Source organism: Gorilla gorilla, chromosome 20 (genome assembly GCF_029281585.2).
Source record: "Gorilla gorilla gorilla isolate KB3781 chromosome 20, NHGRI_mGorGor1-v2.1_pri, whole genome shotgun sequence".
NCBI classification, from domain to species: domain Eukaryota; kingdom Metazoa; phylum Chordata; class Mammalia; order Primates; family Hominidae; genus Gorilla; species Gorilla gorilla.
The window spans coordinates 50987966-51008846 of record NC_073244.2 but is presented as its reverse complement, the minus strand read 5'-3'; the positions used below and the strand labels follow the sequence as shown (position 1 = coordinate 51008846).

Genomic DNA, 20881 nt, shown 5'->3' with positions numbered 1-20881 from the left:
TGTGGCCTTTCGGGCATCTGCAGTTCTTTTAATCAATGCACCTATATATAAAGAGACTAGAAAAAAACGGTTTAAGAAAATAATGAGGCCAGGTGCAATGGATCATGCCTGTAACCCAAGAATTTTGGGAGGCTGAGGCGGGCAGATGGCTTGAGCTCAGGAGTTAGAGACCAACCTGGGCAACATGGCGAAACCAGGTTTCTACAAAAAACGGTGGTGGCACCCACCGGTAGTCCCAGCTACTATGGAGAATGAGGTGGGAGGATTGCTTGAGCCTGGGAGGTTGAGACTGAAGTGAGCTGTGACTGCACCAGTACTACAGGCTGGGCAACAAAGCAAGACTCTGTCTCTAAAATAAAATAAAATAAAATAAAATATAAAATAAATTAAGCGTTCTCTTTCTCAGCTACACCTCCAGGGCCGCCCTGGTACAAAAATGAGATGATATGTCTGTGTCAATTACATAGAAGAGGGCCTGATGCACAGTCAACACTACACAAGGGCTGGTTGTGATTGCAGAACGAAGATAAAGACAACCAGGGTGAAGCAAAGAAAGAGGAAACAGACAGTAGAAACAGGGACAGAGACAATTTGGAAACCGAGTGTTGGAGGGCAGCCATCCCGGGCACAGGCCAACCGCGGGTTGAAGTCCTCACACCCGACTGGGATCCCAGAGGCCTGGGGCCAGCTCTGATGTTGGGAAAGCTTGCCCTGGACGGGAAAGCCCGGCTGCAAACCCCATTCTCAGCCCTGCGCATAAAAGCCAGCATGGACCGTCGAGGCACTGCTGCCCAGGTGGAGACTGCTCTGGACGCCTCCCAGGGGACAGTGGACGGCAGCACCTGCTGCAGCACGAGGCACAGAGGGTGCACTGCAGACAGGAGTGAGGGCAGAGGCCAAGGCGAGGAGGGGGCCGGTTCCCACTCTCTCTCCCACTGTGTGTGCTGTGCCTTCACGCCCCGAGCATTGCCTTCCCTGGGAGCCTAACCCAAGGCGGGGGGCTGGACGCGCTGGACCCTCTCTTTGGCTTCCCTGACGTCTCTCGCCTGCTGCAGAAGCAGAGATGCGGCCGAGTGTCTGGGCCGCAGTGGCCGCGGGGCTGTGGGTCGTGTGCACGGTGGTCGCAGCGGCCCCCCGGCGCTGCCTGCTCTCGCACTACCGCTCGCTGGAGCCCCGGACGCTGGCGGCTGCCAAGGCGCTGAGGGACCGCTACGTAAGTCACCGCCCAGCCCCTGTGCCCCCTGGGACCCTGGCCCCACGGGGTTCCCACACACCCGTTCCTGTCCCAAGGGGTCCTGCGTCCTAGCGCCCAGCAGGCGCCTCTCCTATGTCAGCGCCCACAATTCCCACCACGAGAGCCCCGCAGTCCCCGCCGTCAGCGCGAACGCAGGCTCAGGGTCAATCACAGAAGGGAGCCCTGCCGGGAGGACTCGGCTCCAGGTCGGGGCGAGGGGCTTTGCTGGGGGAGCGCGGGGTGCAATTCAACCCTCGTTCACGCCTTCGGGGAGCTACCTGGTTCAGTACACGACAGGCACGACCGTGCACTGCCAGTACCCATCCACGTCCAGGAATCCCAGACTGTGCAGAGGTTAGGGGCCCTGGCGAGGGGGCCTAGCCGCATGCGATAAGCGCCGCTTGTCCCGCAGGAGGAAGAGGCGCTGAGCTGGGGGCAGCGCAACTGCTCCTTCCGCCCCAGGAGGGATCCTCCGCGGCCGTCGGTGAGGCCCGGGAGCGGGCGGGAGAGGCATGGCCCGGGCGCGGCCCGCTCTAACGCCCTCTCGTCCCCGCAGTCCTGCGCTCGGCTCCGCCACGTGGCCCGGGGCATCGCGGACGCCCAGGCAGTGCTCAGTGGCCTGCACCGGTCGGAGCTGCTCCCCGGCGCCGGCCCGATCCTGGAGCTGTTAGCGGCCGCGGGGAGGGATGTGGCGGCCTGCGTGAGTGACGGCCGCGCCCCGCCGCCCCTCTCCCCCGCCAGCTTCTCTGCATCCTCAGGCCCACGGCGAGCCCCAGCGCTTTGCCAATCTGTCCTGCTTAGCGGAAAAACCCATCCAGACCGGAGTCGGGTCCTCTGGGTGTCCTGAAATCCGGGCTTGGGTCTGCGGCTGGGAGGGCCACGGGCAGATGCAGAGGGGGCTTCGTCCTTCGCCTTTTCCATTTGCCTCATGTCCCACCTCCAGCTTGAGCTGGCACGGCCAGCCCCCTCCAGGAAGGTCCCCGGGGCCCAGAGGAGGCGTCACAAACCGCGGAGAGCGGTGAGTGCAACAGGCAATACAGGGTTAGCCCGCAGGGAGGACCAGGCGAGGCTGACAAGGACGGGACTGAGGCTGGGAGCAGCGGGACTGGAGGGGGATTCCGGGGGCGGGGGGAAGAGCCTGGCTTAGCCCCGCTGCCCTCCCTCCCTGGCTCCAGGACTCGCCTCGGTGCCGCGAAGCCAGCGTGATCTTCAACCTCCTGCGCCTGCTCACGTGGGAGCTCCGGCTGGCTGCACACTCTGGGCCTTGCCTCTGACCCCGCCCCCTCTGGCACCGCCGAAACCTCCACGCCATTGGCTGCCGAAAGCAGCTCCTGTCGTCCATTGGGCTGGCCGGGCGAGGCTCTCAGTCAATGGGTGCTGAGGCACGAGAACTTCTTCGCAGCCTTGGGACTGACTTGGATCCACTGTCTCAGATACAAGAGGAGCGGGTCCTTCTACAGGGAAGAGACCACAGTTCTCCAGGAAGCCACGATATTTCCTCGGGGTGCATTGTACGACCCTCCAACGGTTGCTATGGCAGGAAGAGACTTGAGCTCTGGAAACCGTGGCTGACCCCAGGCAACAGGGACCAGTTCCTCCTTGTGTGGTTACCAGGACACCCCCAACACCAGGTCCTAACCCCGGATTTGTAGCCCCACAGCCAGCTTTGAGATTCTGTGAATCCGTGACTCTTGGATCCGGCATCTAAGGGACACCAATCCATGAGGGATTTGGTAGTGAAAGGCCCAAGAGTCCTTAACCGACTGTGGTTCTTTGGATTCCCTTACGTGTGTTGTTTGTATTTGTGAAGTTCCTGTGTATTTGCTATTCTGTCTCCTGGTTTAAATTTATTGCCAGTTATTAAAGAGTGTTTTGATCGCATTGGTTGTTTTCCGTATGATGATTGTGAGGTGCGCCTTACAGCAAAAAAAGAGGCCGAGCCAGGGACTCAGGTGGCCTGAGTTTCAGTTCTGACTCTGCCAGTTAATTACAGTGGAATTCAGGGCAAATTACTTTTCTGAGCCTCTGTTTCCTCACCTATAGGATGGGTTAGCATACTTGCCTTGTGGAGGAGTAGTGTCCGTTGAGATCACGTTTTAAACTCTCCAGCTGAGGTCCTAGTATGGTCTTAATGAGTGGATTCTATTAAATAATCACTCACATAAATACACAAACAATTGTGTTATTAATTTTTTCTCCAAATCTGTGCATCAGCAATCTGCGTTGCTGAATGCACCCCTCCTTGCCAAGGTCACACGGCTAGTGAGGGTCAGAACCAGGTTTGAACCCCAGACCCTTCATCTCCAAGACCCATGCTCTTCACCACTGCCTGAACTTCCCTAAGAAAGACAGCACCCACCTGGTGTCCTTCAAGTCCTTCGTCACACCTCAATTCTTGAGCAGAGCCTCATATTCCTGAGTCCTTCCTTGCCTGGGCAATTAAGAAATATTGGCCTCTGGGCGTGGTGGCTCACGCCTGAAATCTCAGCAATTTGGGAGGCCTAGACAGAGAGATGACTTGACATCAGGAATTTGAGACCAGCCTTGCCAACATGGTGAAACGCCATCTCTACTAAAAATATATAAATTAGCTGGGAATGGTGGCACGAATCTGTAATCTCAGCTACTTGGGAGGCTAAGGCAAGAGAATCGCTTGAACCCAGGAGGCGGAGGTTGCAGTTAGCCAAGATTTTGCACTGCACTCCAGCCTGGGTGACCGAACAAGACCCTGTCTCAAAATGTATATATATATATATATGCCAGGAGGGGTGGCTCAGGCCTGTAATCTCAGCACTTTAATAGGCTGGGTGAGAGGATGGCTTGAGCCCAGGAGTTTGAGGCTGCAGTGAGCTGTGATCATGCCATTGCACTCCAGTGACAGAGTGAGACCCTGTCTTAAACAACAACAAAACCAGAGCAGGTGGAATCCTCTTGGGAACATACCTTCCTGTAGGTTACCCCTGAGCCTCCATCAGTTTCTCTTTCCCTCCAGCTCCTCATCTGGCTCACTGGCCCTGCCCTGCTCTGGGCTTTCCCAGCCTGGGGCTCCCCTGGTGGCCGGTGTCTTACCTGAGGCTGTGTTTTCACTTTTCCTACATCAGCTGGGACTGCCCTTCTGTCAGGGATAAAAGCTGCCCCATGGAGCTCAGGCAGGAATTACATCCCAGACAGAGCTCAAAACTGACAGAAAGACTTGAAGCCAGGACACAGTCTGAGATCCAGAAGAGGGGACTGAAAAGAACAGAGACTCCAAACAAGACCCAAACAGACCCTGGGTGACAGCCTCAGAGTGTTTCTTCTGCTGACAAAGACCAGAGAGCAGGAATGAAACTAGGTGAGTCCCACATCTCTGTCCGTGCTCAGCTCCTGCAGCCCCTGCCCTCAGGGGGCAGCTTCTCCATCCCCTCAGCTCCCTTTCTCTCTGTGACACAGACATGACCGGCGGCTGCACGCCAGTGCTGGTGCTGATGGCCGCAGTGCTGACCATGACTGGAGCAGTTCCTGTCGCCAGGCTCCGCGGGGCTCTCCTGGATGCAAGGGGCTGCCACATAGCCCAGTTCAAGTCCCTGTCTCCACAGGAGCTGCAGGCCTTTAAGAGGGCCAAAGATGCCTTAGTGAGTCTCCCCCTGCCCTCCTGCCATGGACTAGCCTCCACTCCAAGGGTCACCATGCTTTCCCACTCCCAGCTTCCTTCACTGGGCTAGCCTCCACCCTCCCTGCAGTGGGCTATCTCATGCTCCTACTGCAGGGACTGACTCATGTTTTCCTGAAGAAGAGGGTCCTCTACCATCCTCCCAGCAGTTAACCTCCCCTATCCTGTTGTCAGCCATCCTCCAATCCCACCAGGATGTTCTAACCTCCACCCCTCCTGCTGGGGCTAACCTGTGCCTTTGCTGTCTAGGAAGAGTCGCTTCTGCTGAAGGACTGCAGGTGCCACTCCCGCCTCTTCCCCAGGACCTGGGACCTGAGGCAGCTGCAGGTGAGAGGGGGAGTCAGGCCCACCCCTGCCCTCCCAGCCCCGCTCACCTGGCTCTGTAGTGGCCCCTTCACCTTCTCCTTCTCCATTGTCCTGCTCTCCTCTCCCCACACCTGCTACCCCTTCCCTCTGCTCCCACCTGACCACACTGGCTGTGCCCTCTCCCCTGTGGCTGTCACCTTCACTTGTTCCTCTCTATCCTCCTCCCCCAACCTGTTCCCCTCACCTGCCCCCTCACCTGCTCTTTCTCACCTCTCCTCAGGTGAGGGAGCGCCCCATGGCTTTGGAGGCTGAGCTGGCCCTGACGCTGAAGGTTCTGGAGGCCGCCGCTGACACTGACCCAGCCCTGGGGGATGTCTTGGACCAGCCCCTTCACACGCTGCACCATATCCTCTCCCAGCTCCGGGCCTGTGTGAGTCGTCGGGACCCGGGCACCCAGGTCTGTGAGCTCTGAGCAGCGTCCTTCCCCTTGCCAAGGCCCCAGCTCACCCACCGCCCTCCTCTGCCCACAGATCCAGCCTCAGCCCACGGCAGGGCCCAGGACCCGGGGCCGCCTCCACCATTGGCTGCACCGGCTCCAGGAGGCTCCAGAAAAGGTGAGTGACCCGGGAAGAGAGGGACTGAGGTCTGGGGAGCCACTGGGAGCCCAGAACCTGGACAGCCCCTGACCCATCCCCTCCTCCCTACAGGAGTCCCCTGGCTGCCTCGAGGCCTCTGTCACCTTCAACCTCTTCCGCCTCCTCACGCGAGACCTGAATTGTGTCGCCAGCGGGGACCTGTGTGTCTGACCCTCCCACCAGTCATGCAACCTGAGATTTTATTTATAAATTAGCCACTTGTCTTAATTTATTGCCACCCAGTCGCTATTTATGTATTTGTGTATGTAAATCCAACTCACCTCCAGGAAAATGTTTATTTTTCTACTTTTTATAATCCTTGTTGAAATAAACAATGAGGAAAAGACACCCATGACGTGGGACTGTGTGTGCGTTGGTGTGTATTTCCTTTGCATTGCTGCCATAACAAATTACCCTAAAAGTAGCATCTAGAACAGCAGGTTCATTGAGTCTGTGCTGTCCACTGGGGTCCCCGGGCCACATGTCACTATCGAGCACCTGGAATGTAGGTGGTGCAACCTCATTTTTTCAGTGAGTGTAAAACATACCCCAGAATTTGAAGAATTACTGTGGAGAAAAAAAGAAAGTAAAACAGCTTAATTATAATTTATATATTCATTAGATGTTGAAATGATAGCACTTTGGATGTATTGGGTGAAATGAAGCATCTTTAAAATTAATTTAGAGCCTGGATGCGATTGCTCAAGCCTGTAATCACAGCACTTTGGGTGGCTGAGTTGGGAGGATCACTTGAGCCCAGACCAGCCTGGGCAACATAGCAAGATCCTGCCTCTATAAAAAATTAGAGAATTGGCTGGGCGTGGTGGCACAAGCCCATAATCCCAGCTACTGGCAGAAGCTGAGATGGGAGGACTGCTTGAGGTCAGGAGTTCACGACCAGCCTGAGCAACAGCAAGATCCTGTCTCTTGCATGATCACATCTCACTGTAGCCTCAAACTCCTGGGCTCAAGTGATTCTCTCTCCTTGGCACCATCCTCCACCCTCTCCAGCCCCTCCCCGAACTGGGATTACAGGCTTGAGTCACCGGGTCCAGCCCATTCTCTTTCCAAGAAGCCCCTGAATTGTATAAGCAAACATGAGGTCTCACTAACCCTGGTTCAGCCCCTACAAATGAGGAGGACAACTTGGATCAGGGACCCCTGCTGAGTAGAGTTGGCTGAGCTGCTGGAACAAAGAGTCCCCCAAATACAGTGATCATGGATGACAAACCACAGAGTGTCATTCTCCACCAGCTCCTCCTCCCAAGGTGAGCGCTCCCCCTGGCAGGATGGTCCCACCCAGTCATCCAGGGGCCCTGGTTCCTGGCAGTTATGTGCTCCACAGTCCCCAAGACAGGGCTCCCTCATCACCTTCACCCACCAGACCTCACGGCAGCCTTGAAAAGCCTACGGACCCTTCTCAGAATGAAAGAACATGCGCAGGACAAAGGAATCCAACTCTGATTGTAATACAGTGATCAAAATATTTTTTCACACTGTGACATAGCAATTCATGTGCTTCCTCATGAATGCATTAAGTAAAAAATCACCTGTGGCAGCTTTAATAACCACTGTGACTTAGAAGCAGAGATGAGCATAAATGATATTTCAAGGCGCCTGCTGGAAGATAACGTGATAGGAAATGCCTGTGATTTCTTTTGGTGACAAAGTCACAAGTTCTGCTAACACTGTTGTGGTGTGTTTCTGTATTTGTAATGGATTCGTGCTAGACACAAGACTGGTCCCCAGAGATGTTCCTGATTCCTGGACCTGGGAATATGTTATGTTCCATGGCACGAGGGACTCTGCAGATGTGAGTAAGTTAAGGGTTTGGGATGGGGGCGTTATCCTGGGTTGTCCACCTGGACCCAATGTCATCACGAAAGTCCTTCTAAGAAGGAGGCTGGGGTCAGCATCATTAGCGGAAGATGTAACCACAGAAACAGGATGTTGGAGTGATGTCAGGAAGGGAACCAGGGTCAAGGCATGCTGGACACCCCCAGAGGCTGAGAAAGGAGAGAGATCTCCCCTGCTGCTTCCAGAAGGAACCCACTCTGCTGACATCTTGACTGTCAGAACTGTAGGAATAGAAATGTGCATGCATTTTGTTTTGTTCTTTTTGTTCAGGTAATTTAAATATTTTTTTTAATTGTGGGAAACCCACAAAATGTACCATCTTATCCTTTCTAAAGCACATTGTTCAGTAGTGCAATTTTATTATTTATTTATTCTATTTTTTTTTTTTTTGAGACAGGACCTTGCTCTGTCACCCAGGCTGGAGGGCACTGGCATGATCATAGCTCATTGCAGCCTTGACCTCCTAGGCTCAAGTGATCCTCCCACCTCAGCCTCCTGAGTAGCTGAGACTACAGGTGCGTGCCATTAGCCAGTCAGATGCCTGGCTAATTACTGTATTTTTAGTAGAGATGGGGTTTTGCCATGTTGGCCAGGTTGGTCTCGAACTCCTGACCTCAAGTGATCTGCCCCCCTTGGCCTCCCAAAGTGCCGGGATTACAGGTGTGAGCCACCGCGTCTGGTCCTAGTGGTGTTTGCTACATTGTTTGGCAAGCAATCTCCAGAAGTCTCTTCATCTTACAAAATTGAATCTCTGTACCCATTAAACAACAACTTCCTATTAACCCCTCCCGCTACCCCGGCAAATATTTAGACACGTCCGTTTCTAGGAATTTGACTTCTCCCGGCACCTCATGTAGGGGGAATCATACAGCATTTGTTCTTTTGAGACTGGCTTATTTCACTGACATAATGTCTTCAAAGTTCATTTTTATTGTAGCATGTGACAGAACTTCCTTCCTTCCTCTTGCTCTCTTTTTTTTTTTTTTTTTTTTGAGACAGAGTTTCGCTCTTGTTGCCCAAGCTGGAGTGTAGTGGCGCGATCTTGGCTCACTGCAACCTCCACCTGCTGGGTTCAAGTGAATCTCCTGCCTCGGCCTCCCGAGTAGCTGGAATTACAGGTGTCTGCCACCACACCAAGCTAATTTTTTGTAGTTTTAGTAGAAACGGGGTTTCACCATGTTAGCCAGAGGTCTCGAACTCCTGATCTCAGGTGATCCACTGGCCTAGGCCTCCCAAAGTGCTGGGATTACAGGCATGAGCTACCGCACCTGGACTCTCTCTCTCTGTCTTTAAGTTTAGAGACAGGGTCTTGCTCTGTCACCCAGGCTAGAGTACTGTTGTGCAATCAGCTCACTGCAGCCTCAAATTCCTCAGCTCAAGTGATCCTCCTGCCTCAGCTTCCTGAGTAGCCAGCACTACAAATGTGTGCTACCACATCTGGCTAATTTTTAAATTTTTTATAGAGATGAGGCCTCCGTATGTTGCCCAGGCTGATCTGGAACTCCTGGATTCAAGCGATCCTCCTGCTCCGGCTTCCCAAAGTGCTGGGATTACAGGTGGGAGCCACTGCACCCGGCCAGAATTTTCTGCCTTTTGAAGGCTGAATCATATTCCATCATATGTGTAGACTATATTTTGTCCATCCATCTATCCATCCCTGGAAAGTCTGAGTTGTTTTACCCCACTAAGTTGGGGGTCATTTGTTACGGCAGGTATAAGAAACATACATTCAGGAAATATCAAATTTCAGACAGAGGTTAGTGAGAATACACATAGTTTTTCCGCCCTTCCAAATCCACAGGCCCAGGAATTCTTCTGCCAGGTTAGAAGCCCTGCCCTGGAGATTGTTCTCACCTGTACAGCAGGATTCGGCTCTCAGACATGTTTTTCAGTGGTGACAATAGGAAACAGAGCAGGGACCACCCACCCTGTGTTTTAAGGCCTAGATCATGGTGATGGGTTAGTCACATGGTCATCCCTAGCATGCAGGATGCTAGAGAACGTAGTCTTGGGTTTGGTGGCCAGTACTAGTCTCCATATCTAATAATGCTGAGGATGGAGGGGCAAGAGGGTTTCGGAGCACATGTGCACACGGCAAGATCAGCCCCCAGGTTTCCTCAAGGGACTCCCTGGATGGGCAGAATTCAGGTGACCAAGGACTCAAAAAAGTATCTTCAAGGTACTCAATACCGCTGGTCAGCACGGTAGCTCAGGCCTGTAATCCCAGCACTTTGGGAGGCTGAGGTGGGAGGGTCACCTGAGGTCAGGAGTTCCAGACCAGCATGGCCAACATGGTAAGACCCCATCTCTACTAAAAATACAAAAATTAGCCAGGTGTGGTGGCGGATGCCTGTATGAAAATACACATGGTTTTCCCTGCCCTTCCAAATGAAAATATACATGGTTTTCCCTGCCCTTCCAAATCCACAGGCCCAGGAATACACATGGTTTTCAGCTACTCGGAAGGTTGAGGCAGGAGAATCGCTTGAACCTGGGAGGTGAAGGTTGCAGTGAGCCAAGATCATGCCACTGCACTCCAGCCTGGGCGACAGGCAACAGAGCGAGACTCCATCTCAAAAGAAAAAAAAAAAAAAGAAAAACTCAAAACCTCTGAAGGCAGGAGGTGCAGGGGTTAAGGCCTGAGTGTCAGGGAAAACTCAGACTGCTCTTAGCACATACCTGCTGTGTAAACTTGGCCAAGTCTCTTAACCTTTCTGAGTACCAGCTTCTTCATTTTCAAGGTAGAAGAAAGCATGGTACCTTTCTCAGAGGTGTTGGGAGAATTCACTGCTCTTGCATGTGTAAAGCCTCCGGGACAGGGTGGCATGCGTTAGAGGAACTTGTCGTTGTCCTCACTTTGCACTGGCTGTTCCCGTTGCCTAGAATGCTGTACCCTCCCTCCTCCTTTAGGTTTTCAACTAGATGTCCCCTTCTCTGGCTGCCTTAGAGCAGGCAACTTCTTCTGGGTTCAGCCGGCTCCATCTGCAGCATAATTTTTCTCAAAAGCGCTTCTCTCAGTGACATTGTACATATTTAACTTATTTGTTACTGCCTGACTCTCCCACTGGTATGTCAGCTCCTTGAGAGACAGGGAATTTTGTGTATTTTGTTCTCTGCTGGGCCCTCAGTGCACAGGACAGTGTTGGCCCATAGTTCCTGCTCAATAAATACTTTTTGAATCAATGACAGATTCAATGAATGAATAAAGGAATGGGTCTGTTACAATCAACCTGCTTCCTTTGAAGCCCTCAGCTGTACCTGAATTCCTGAGTAGACACTGTCACTCCCCTGTTCCTGCCTCCCCCACCCCCCAACTGATGGCAGGCTGGGGAGAGTTGGGAGTGCAGGGAGGGCTCTCCTTTTTTCCCTTGAGATGAGGTCTAGCTCTGTCACCCAGACTGCAGTGCAGTGGTGCAATCATGGCTCACTGCAACCTTGAACTCCAGGGCTCAAGTGATCCTCCTGCCTCAGTCTCCTGAGTAGCTGGGACTACAGGGGCATGCCACCATGCCTGGTTAGTCGAAAAAAATTTTTTTTTTGTAGTGACGGGGGTCTCGCTATGTTGCCCAGGCTGGTCTCGAACTCCTGACTTCAAGTGATCCTCCCGCCTTGGCGTACCAAAGTGGCCTGTCCTTTTCTTTATACTCTGTGGTCTTGGCCTCACTGACTCCGTCCTCCCATCCCCACAGTGTCCCTTTCCCTCGGTGGTCTCCCCTACCCTAAGCAGTCTCCTTCTAGAGTCCCCCCTTCCACCCCTCAGGGAAATACTTCCTGGGTTTCCCTCAGCCACCCCCCTCCACATCTGAGCAATCTGCAGACACACAAGCCCCTCACCCCCCCCTCAAACCCTAGTCCTGCCCTGGGGGCATCCTCCTCCTGAGGCTGAAGCTGCTACAGCCCCAGGCATGTGTGGTTCAGGAAGTCACCTTCCTGTAGGCGAACACAGAGCCCGGCCCGGGCATGTGTCACTTTCTCTTTCCCCAGGGGCAGCTGCGGCACCTGGCCCCACCCTGCTCTGGATTTCTCCAGCCTGGGCCTCCCCCACTCTGCCCCTTCCGGTGCCTCAGGCCGCTCTGCACCCGTGGGACTGGCCTCTGTCCCAGCTAAACAGTGTGCCCTGGAGCTCAGGCAGGAATGATACCCCAGACCGAGCTGGAAATCAGAAACAGCCAAACCCAGAGCAGCAGGTGGAGATCCAGAAGAAGAGACCGAAGCCAGAGACTTTGAATAAGACTGAATAGAGACCCAAAGCCGTGGAGCCCAGGACACTGCATCCCCCTGGTGAAAAAGGCGCAGGAACCAGACAGGAAGTCCATGCAGCTCAGGCTTTAATAGACAGAACGAGGCCTGTGTGAGTCTCCCCCTGCCCCTCCTGCCGTGGGCTAGCCTCCATCACCCTCTATGGGTCACCATGCTGACTTTGTTGAGTGAAGACCTCCAGCTTCCTTCACTGGGCTAGCCTCCACCCTCCCTGCAGTGGGCTATCTCATGCTCCTACTGCAGGGACTGACGCATGTTCTTCTGTAGAAGAGGGTCCTCTACTATCCTCCCAGCAGTTAACTTCCCCATCCTGTTGTCAGCCATCCTCCAATCCCATCAGAGTGGTCTAACCTCCACCCCTCCTGCTGGGGCTAACCTGTGCCTTTGCTGTCTAGGAAGTGTCGCTTCTGCTGAAGGACTGGAGGTGCCGCTCCCACCTCTTGCCCAGGACCTGGGACCTGAGGCAGCTGCAGGTGAGAGGGGGAGTCAGGCCCACCCCTGCCCTCTCAGCCCCGCTCACCTGACTCTGTAGTGGCCCCTTCATCTTCTCCTTCTCCCTTGTCCCTCTCTCCTCTCCCCACACCTGCTCCCCCTTCCCTCTGCTCCCACCTGACCACACTGGCTGTGCCCTCTCCCCTGTGCTTGTCACCTTCACTTGTTCCTCTCTATCCTCCTCCCCCCATCTGTTCCCCTCACCTGCTCTTTCTCACCTCTCTTCAGGTGAGGGAGCGCCCTGTGGCTTTGGAGGCTGAGCTGGCCCTGACACTGAAGGTCCTGGAGGTCACCGCTGATGCTGATCCGGCCCTGGGGGATGTCCTGGACCAGCCCCTTCACACCCTCCACAACATCCTCTCCCAGCTCGGGGCCTGTGTGAGTCCTCGAGGCTCGGGCACCCAGATCTGTGGGCTCTGAGCAGCATCCTTCCCCTGTGGTGGCCCAGGCCCCGCCTCACACACCGCCCTCCTCTGCCCACAGGTCCAGCCTCAGCAAGGCCCAGGCCCCGGGGCCGCCTCCACCACTGGCTGCACCAGCTCCAGGAGGCCCCGAGGAAGATGAGAGACCCGGGTCCTTTGGGTCCTGGGGGAGGATGGCAGGTGTACGAATTAGTGTCTCCCCAACAGAGTTCTGGGGCTGCTCGTGCCTCCACTGTCTTGAACCTTCCCCTTCCCTTCTCCTTTTTTTTTTTTTTTTTTTTTTAAGAAAGACATACACTATCACCCAGGCTGGAGTGCCGTGGTGAGGTCCTAGCTCACTGCAGCCTCTAACTTCTGGGTTCAAACGATCTTCCCTCCTAGCCTTCCCACATCACTGGAATTATAGGCATGAGCCACCACACCTGGCCTTTTCTGCCTCTCTATTTGGGACCTGAAGTGTGTGGTCAGTGGAGACCCGTGTGTCTGCCCCTGAGACCCACCTGCCATCTGTCTGTTTTAGTCTGTTTTCTGTTGCTTACAACAGAATATCTGAAACTGGGTAATTTATAAAGAAAAGGAATTTATTCCTTACAGTTCTGGAGGCTGAGAAGTCCAAGGTCGAGAGGCCTCATCTGCTGAGGGCCTTCTTGCTGGTGGGGACTCTGCAGGGTCCTAAGGTGGTGCAAAGCATCACAGGGTGAGGGCACCAAGCATGCCAACTCAGGTCTGTTTTCCTCTTCTTATAAAGCCACCAGTTGGCTCACACCTGTAATCCCAGCATTTTGGGAGGCCAAGGTGGGTGGATCACTTCAGGTCAGGAGTTTGAGACCAGCCTGGCCAACATAGTGAAACCCTGTCTCTACTGAGAATACAAACAAATTAGCTGACTGTGGTGGCTCAAGCCTGTAATCCCAACTACTCAGGAGGCTGAGGCAGGAGAATCACTTGAACCCCGGAGGTGGAGGTTGCAGCGAGCCAAGATCATGCCACTGCACTCCAGCCTGGGTGACATAGCGAGACTCTGTCTAAATAAATGAATAAATAGAGCCACCAGTGCCACCCTCATAGTAACACATCAACCCATTAATCCATTAGTCCACAAATCCATAATCCAGTCACCTCTTAGAGGCCGCACCTCTTCATTCTGCCACACTGGGGATTCGGTTTCCACCTGAGCTTTGGAGGAGATAAATATTCAAACCATAGCACCATCCATTACCTTAGGTATTTATGCACCAACTACCTTGCCTAGATTACCACCTCCAGATCCCTATTTGTTTGTGAAGCCCCCCAAAAATGTTTGCTCTTGTTCTTTTTATACAATTTGTGACAACAAACAATGAGAAAAGTAATTTGTCTGTGACATTGACCTTGCTTGTATATGTGACTTTATTAATGACTGAACGCCACTTGTCTGCATATGTGACTGTAGCTGTATGTGTTTGTGTGTGTGTGTGTGTGTGCGTGTTTGTGTGTGTGTGTGTGAGACAGAGGAGAGAGAAAGCTGGGCAGGATGGCTTATGCCTATTATCCCAGTACTTTGGGAGGCCGTCCTGGGAAGAGTGCTTGAGCACAGGAGTTTGAGACCAGCCTGGGCAACATAGCAAGACTCCAATCTCTATAAAAAACAAAGAATAAAAAAAATTAGCCCGGCATGATGGTGTGCACTTGTATTCCCAGCTACTCAGGAGGCTGAGGCAGGAGGATCACTTGAGCCAGGGAGGTCGAGGCTGCAGTGAGTGTGATCCCACTACCGCACTCCAGCCTGGGTAATGGAGTGAGACCCTGGCTTTTTGTTATTTTTGTTTTTATTTTTATTTTTTTGAGACAGGATCTCACTCTGTCCCCCAGGCTGGAGTGCAGTGGTGCCATCTCAGCTCACTGCAACCTCCGCCTCCTGGGTTCAAGCGATTCTCCTGCCTCAGCCTCCTGAGTTGCTGGGACTACAGGTGTGTGCCACCATGCTGGCTAATTTTTGTATTTTTGGTAGAGACGGGGTTTTGCCATGTTGGCCAGGCTGGTCTCGAACTCCCGGCCTCAAGTGATCCACCCACCTTGGCCTCCTAAAGTGCTGGGATTACAGGCATGAGCCACTGCATCCAGCTGACCCCTTCTTTAAAAAAAAAAAAAAAGAAAAGAAAAAGAAGAAAGGGAGAGAGAAAGAGGGAGGGACAGAGAGTAAGAATATGAAAGAATGAATGAAGAGGGAAAAAATCACTAAGGATGCTTTCAGTTACAAGTTGTGGAAGATTTAATTGCAAATGACTTAAACATCACAAGCAGTCATTAGGCCAACTAATAAGATGTCCAGAGGGAGGCTGTGCCTGGGTCAGAGCAGCAGGAAAATGGCATCATCATGGACCGAGGATCTGCATGTGTGACTGTATGTCTTATCTTATTTTTTAAAAGTCTTTTTATTACTTTTTTTTTTTTTTTTGAGACAGAGTCTCACTCTGTCGCCCAGGCTGGAGTGCAGTGGCACAAGTTTGGCTCACTGCAACCTCTGCCTCTGGGGTTCAAGCAATTTTCCTGCCTCAGCCTCCTGAGTAGCTGGGATTACAGGCTCCCACTACCACACCAGGCTGATTTTTGTATTTTTAGTGGAGAAGACAGGGTTTCACCATGTTGGCCAGGCTGGTCTCGAACTCCTGACCTTGTGATCCACCCATCTCGGCCTCCCAAAATGCTGGGATTACAGGTGTGAGTCACGGCACCTGGCCTACTATTATTTTTTTTACATTTTATTTTTTGCATTTTGTTTTTTACATTTACATTTTTTTTACATTTTTTACATTTTTTAAACATTTTTACGTTGCCCAGGCTGGTCCTGAATTCCTTTGCTCAAGTGATCCTCCTGCCTCAGCCTCCCAGAGTGCTGAAATTACAGGTGTGAGCCACCGTGTCCAGCCAGTGTGAGTGTATTGCTAAGGACGTGTCAAACTTGTGTTTGTGCCTCATTCACCCATAACCTCCTGTAGTTCTAAACCTGAGGTGACTATTGTCAGGGTGGGGACCTCTTGGGAGGAATGTCACAGAGTTGTCATCAAAAAGTCATTTTTGATGAGTTAGGTAGGTTAGAATTGCAAGCAATAGAAACCCACTCAAGCTAGCTTAAATGAAAAGAGGAATGTAGTACAAGGTTAAAGGCTGTGTTAAAGAATCTAATAGAAAACATTTTGGCATTATCTTGTCGAATATATGCAGATTGTATGAGCCAGAAATTCCAAATCTAAGATATATCAACAGAAACTCTTGTACACATGCAATAGAGACACATGTGGTAAAGAATGTTCTTTGAGGAAAAAGGTGACTTGGCCGGGCGTGGTGGCTCACACCTGTTACTCGGGAGGCTGAGGCAGGAGAATTGCTTGAATCTGGGAGGTGGAGGTTGCAGTGAGCCAAGATCACACCATTGTACTCCAGCCTGGGTGAGATGGAGTGAGACTCCATCTCAAAAAAGAAGAGGTGGCTCACACCTGTAATCCCAGTACTTTGGGAGGCCAAGGTGGGAGGATAATTTGAGGCCAGCAGTTCAAACCTGGGCAATATGGCAAGACCCTGTCTCTATTAAAAAAAAATACAAAAATTAGCTGGGCGGGGTGGCACATGCCTGTAGTCCCAGCTACTCAGGAGGCTGATGTGGGAGGATTGCTTGAGCCCTGGGAGGTGGAGGTTGCAGTAAGTCATCATCAAGCTACTGCACTCCAGCATGGGTGACAGAGCAAGATCCTATCTCAAAAAAAAGAATATTCTTTGCAGTGTTTGCTGTAATAGCAAAAAATTAGAAACAACCCAAATAGCTGCTAACAAATGAATCACTGAAATGAGGGGTGTGGAATACCATGCAGCAGGAACATGAACTACCACACATTTCCACATGGATAAATCTTAGCACTGTGGCAACCAAAGAGGAGTGCCACCAGGATGGAGTGCAGTGGCATGATCTTGGCTCACTGCAACCTTCACCTCCCGGGTTCAGGCAATTCTCGTGCCTCAGCCTCCCAAGTAGCTGGGATTACAGGCGTGTGTATTTCTTTTTTGAGACGGAGTTTTGCTCTTGTTGCCCAAGCTGGAGTGCAATGGCACGATCTTGGCTCACTGCAACCTCTGCCTCCCAGGTTCAAGCAATTCTCCTGCCTCAGCCTCTTGAGTAGCTGGGATTACAGGCATGTGCCACTATGCCCAGCTAATTTTTTGTATTTTTAGTAGAAACAGGGTTTCACCATGTTAGCCAGGCTGGTCTCGAATTTCTGACCTCAGGTGATCCTCCCGCCTCAGCCTCCCAAAGTGCTGGGATTACAAGCATGAGCCACTGCACCCGGCCATGTGTGTATTTTTAATAGAGGTGGGGTGTTCTACATGTTGGCCAGGCTGGTCTTGAACTCCTGACCTCAAGTGATCAGCCTCTTTCAGCCTCCCAAAGTGCTGGGATTACAGGTGTGAGCCACTGAGCCCAGCCATCCCTTCAAAAAAGACCGTGCCATTCTGTTGCAAGCAGGGCGGTGCCTTCAGGATCTGCACCAGCTTTTGAGCCAAGACCTGGGGAAGACATCAGTGATTATTGAGCATGGCTTCTCAGATCAGGCCGTGCCTACCCAATGGGAGGCTCCTCTAATGAATGACCTGTGTTCTGAGCTCCCTATGGCATTGGTCAAGATTGCCAGAAATGCATCTTATTCAGGCCAGGCATGGTGGCTCACACCTGTAATCCCAGCACTTTGGGAGGCCCAGGTGGGAGGATCACTTGAGGCCAGGAGTTTGAGACCAGCCTGGATAACACAGCAAGACTCCGTGTCTACAGGGAAAAAAATAACATCACATTCTGAGCCTTTCCCTGCCCAATCCCACCTCACCTTTTTCCTCTCCCAGATGAATCAGATCAACATCATGGTCTCAGGCTCCTCCTGCCAGATTCTATTTCCTCCCCCTTGTATTTCTTTAGGCATCACCTACCAAAAAACTTCACACCCCTAGCTCTGTCTTAGCATCTAATGCCAACAGACGCAGGAATACAATGTTGAGTTCAAACACCAACCTATAGAAGACTACATATAATAAGATAACATTTTTGTAAGGCTCAGCAACAAAACGACCCATCTAGTGTGGTTAAACAGAAGGAAAAATCGATGGAAGGATAACACAACACAAAACAAAAAGTCAGAGGCCGGGTGCGGTGGCTCACGCCTGTAATCCCAGCACTTTGGGAGGCCGAGGCGGGCGGATCACCTGAGGTCAGGGGTTCGAAACCAGCCTGACCAACATGGTGAAACTCTGCCTCTACTAAAAATACAAAATTAGCCGGGCGTGGTGGTGCGCGCCTGTAATCCTGGCTACTATGCAGGCTGAGGCAGGAGAATCGCTTGAACCCGGGAGGTGGAGGTTGCAGTGAGCCAAGATCACATCGTTGCACTCCAGCCTGGGCAACAAGAGTGAAACTCCATCTCAAAGAAAAAAAAAAGTCAGGAAGGACACATAGGTAGCTCCAATAGTATTATGATGTTCTAGGTTTTAAGTTGAGTGATGGGTTTATAAATATTCATTGATCATTAAGATGCGTGACTCATGTGCACTTCAAATATTCTTTTGCGGGTCTCAAATATTTTATATTCAAAACTAAAAATGAAAATGAAAATACCCAAAGGTAGGCCAGGTGCAGAGGCTCATGTCTGTAATCCCAGCACTTTGTGGGGGCCAAGGCAGGAGGATCGCTTGAGCCCAGGAGTTTCAGACCAGCCTGGGCAACATTGCATGACCCCATCTCTACAGAAAAACTTTAAAAAATTAGCCAAGTGTGATGGCACACACCTGTAGTCCTAGCTACTCAGGAGGCTGAGGTGGGAGGGTCGATTGCTTGAACCCAGGAGTTTGAGGCTGCTGTGAGCTATGATCACACCACTGCACTCCAGCTTGAGTGACAGAGTGAGACTGTCTCTTAAAAAAAAAAAAGAAAGAAAGAAAGAAAAGGAAAGGAAAGAAAAGGAGATACCCAAAGACGAGGAAAGGCCTGGAACTAGTGATCGGAATGGAGTGGTGATTGGAGTGCTGCCTCTTGTCCTTTCTTCAGGATGGCAAAATGTTGGAGGGCACAGGCTGTGAAATAAAACCCGTTGGGTTTAGAGCTCAGCTCTGAAGAAAGATAAAGGGAGCATATTTTCCTCTTGTTAGTGTTGTCCTCTTTGTATGTGATGCCTGGAACTGTGGCAGCCACCTTGTGCCTATGAGGCGAGACAGGCTGAGGCTCAGGCTGACCAACTGAAATACTGAAATGACAGAACAAAGCTGGAAGGGGCTGGGCACAGTGGCTCACGCCTGTCATCCCAGCACTTTGGAAGGCCAAGGTGGGAGGATCATTTGAGGCCAGGAGTTGAAGACCAGCCTGGGCAACACAGTGAAACCCTATCTTCTCTCTCTCTCTCTCTCTCACACACACACGCACAAACAGACACACACACACACACACACACACACACACACACACACACACACAGAGCTGGAAGGGGCTTGGGACTGAATTAGGATGACGTAATTAATTATGAACATTCTGTGTCTGGCATCTGCCAACCCCAGACTTTTTCCTTTCCTTCCTTTCCTTTCCTTTCCTTTCCCCTTTCCCCCTTTCCTTCCTCCCCTCCCTCCACTCCCCTCCCCCTCCTCTCCTCTCCTTTCCTCTCCTTTCCTTTCTTTTCCTTCCCTTTCCCTTCCCCCCTTTCCTTTCTCTCCTCTCCTTTATCCCCTCTCCTTTCCCCTTCCCTCCCCTCCCCTCCCCTGCCCTCTCCTTTCCTTTCCTTTTTTTTTTTTGAGACAGGGTCTTGCTCTGTTGCCCAGGCTGCAGGTAGTGGTGGGATCATGACTCACCGTGGCCTCAGCCTCCCTGGCTCAAGCGATTCTCCTGCCTCAGCCTCCTGAGTAGCTGGGACTACAGGTGTGTGCCACCATGCCCAGCTAATTTTTTTATTCTTTATTTTTTGTAAAGACAGGAGTCTCACTATATTGCCCAGGCTGGTATCAAACTCCTGGGCTCAAATGATTCACCCACCTTGGCCTCCCAAAGGGCTGGATTACAGGTGTGAGCCACCATGCCTGGCCTTTTGCCTATTTTCTAATTAGATTATTGTTTTTCTTTTACTTTTTAGTTTTGAGAGGCTTTAAAAAATAAATATATATTCTAGATACTAGTCTTTTGTCAGATATGTGGTTTTCAAATATTTTCTCCTAGTCTGTAGCTTGTCTTTCTATCTTCTTCTTTTCTTTTCTTTCTTTCTTTTCTTTTCTTTTTTTTTTAAGATTGGGTCTTGCTTTGTTGCCCAGGCTGGAGTGCAGTGGCACGATCTTGGCTCATTGTAGCCTCGACCTCCTGGGCTCAAATGATCTTCCACCTCAGCCTCCCGAGTAGTTGGGACCACAGGCATGCAACACCATGCCTGGCTAATTTTTGTACTTTTTGTAAAAATGGGGTCTTGCCAGGTTGTCCAGGCTGGTTTCGAACTCCTGACCTCAAGTGATCACCCGCCTCGGCCTCCCAAAGTGCCGGGATTAAAGGTGTGGGCCACCGCACCGGCCAACTCTTTATATCTTCTTAATGGGGTCTTCCACAGATTAAAAATTTAAATTTTGATGAAGTCCAACTTCTCAGCTTTTCATTTTATGAATCGTGCTTTGAGTGTCAAGTGTAAAAACTCTTCCCGAAGCCTCAGATCCCAAAGATTTTCCCCTATGTTCTTTTAAAAATGTATTCTAGTTTCACTTTCTTTTTTTTTTTTTTTTTTGAGACAGGGTTTCACTCCCGTTGCCCAGGCTGGAGTGCAGTGGTGTGATCTTGGCTCGCTGCAACCTCCGCCTCCTGGGCTCAAGTGATCCTTCTGCCTCAGCCTCCCGAGTAGCTGAAATTACAGGTAAATGTCACTGCGCCTGGCTAATTTTTGTATTTCACCATGTTGGCCAGTCTGGTCTCGAACTTCTGGGCTCAGGTTATCTGCCCACCTTGGCCTCCCAAAGTGTTGGAATTACAGTGTGAGCCACTGTG

General features: G+C 51.6%; 3 protein-coding genes across 3 annotated transcripts; all 3 read left to right on the top strand.

The window, feature by feature from the left end:
- The first annotated feature begins 788 nt into the window (after positions 1-788).
- Positions 789-3330, top strand: LOC109024120 (interferon lambda-4). The gene is made up of 5 exons (XM_031004356.3): positions 789-1213; positions 1647-1718; positions 1791-1934; positions 2178-2252; positions 2410-3330. The coding sequence occupies exons 1-5, from the start codon at positions 1064-1066 to the stop codon at positions 2506-2508; spliced, it is 540 nt and encodes a 179-aa protein (XP_030860216.1). The 5' UTR covers positions 789-1063; the 3' UTR covers positions 2509-3330.
- A 1055-nt stretch (positions 3331-4385) lies between these two features.
- Positions 4386-6175, top strand: LOC101153729 (interferon lambda-3). Its single transcript, XM_019014911.3, has 6 exons — positions 4386-4568; positions 4667-4848; positions 5136-5213; positions 5473-5622; positions 5723-5806; positions 5900-6175. Exons 1-6 carry the CDS (start codon positions 4559-4561, stop codon positions 5996-5998), a joined length of 603 nt encoding a protein of 200 aa, XP_018870456.3. The 5' UTR covers positions 4386-4558; the 3' UTR covers positions 5999-6175.
- A 133-nt stretch (positions 6176-6308) lies between these two features.
- Positions 6309-17731, top strand: LOC109024085 (interferon lambda-3-like). The gene is made up of 5 exons (XM_063701190.1): positions 6309-6332; positions 12340-12417; positions 12665-12827; positions 12926-13040; positions 17728-17731. Exons 1-5 carry the CDS (start codon positions 6309-6311, stop codon positions 17729-17731), a joined length of 384 nt encoding a protein of 127 aa, XP_063557260.1.
- The last annotated feature ends 3150 nt before the right edge of the window (positions 17732-20881 follow it).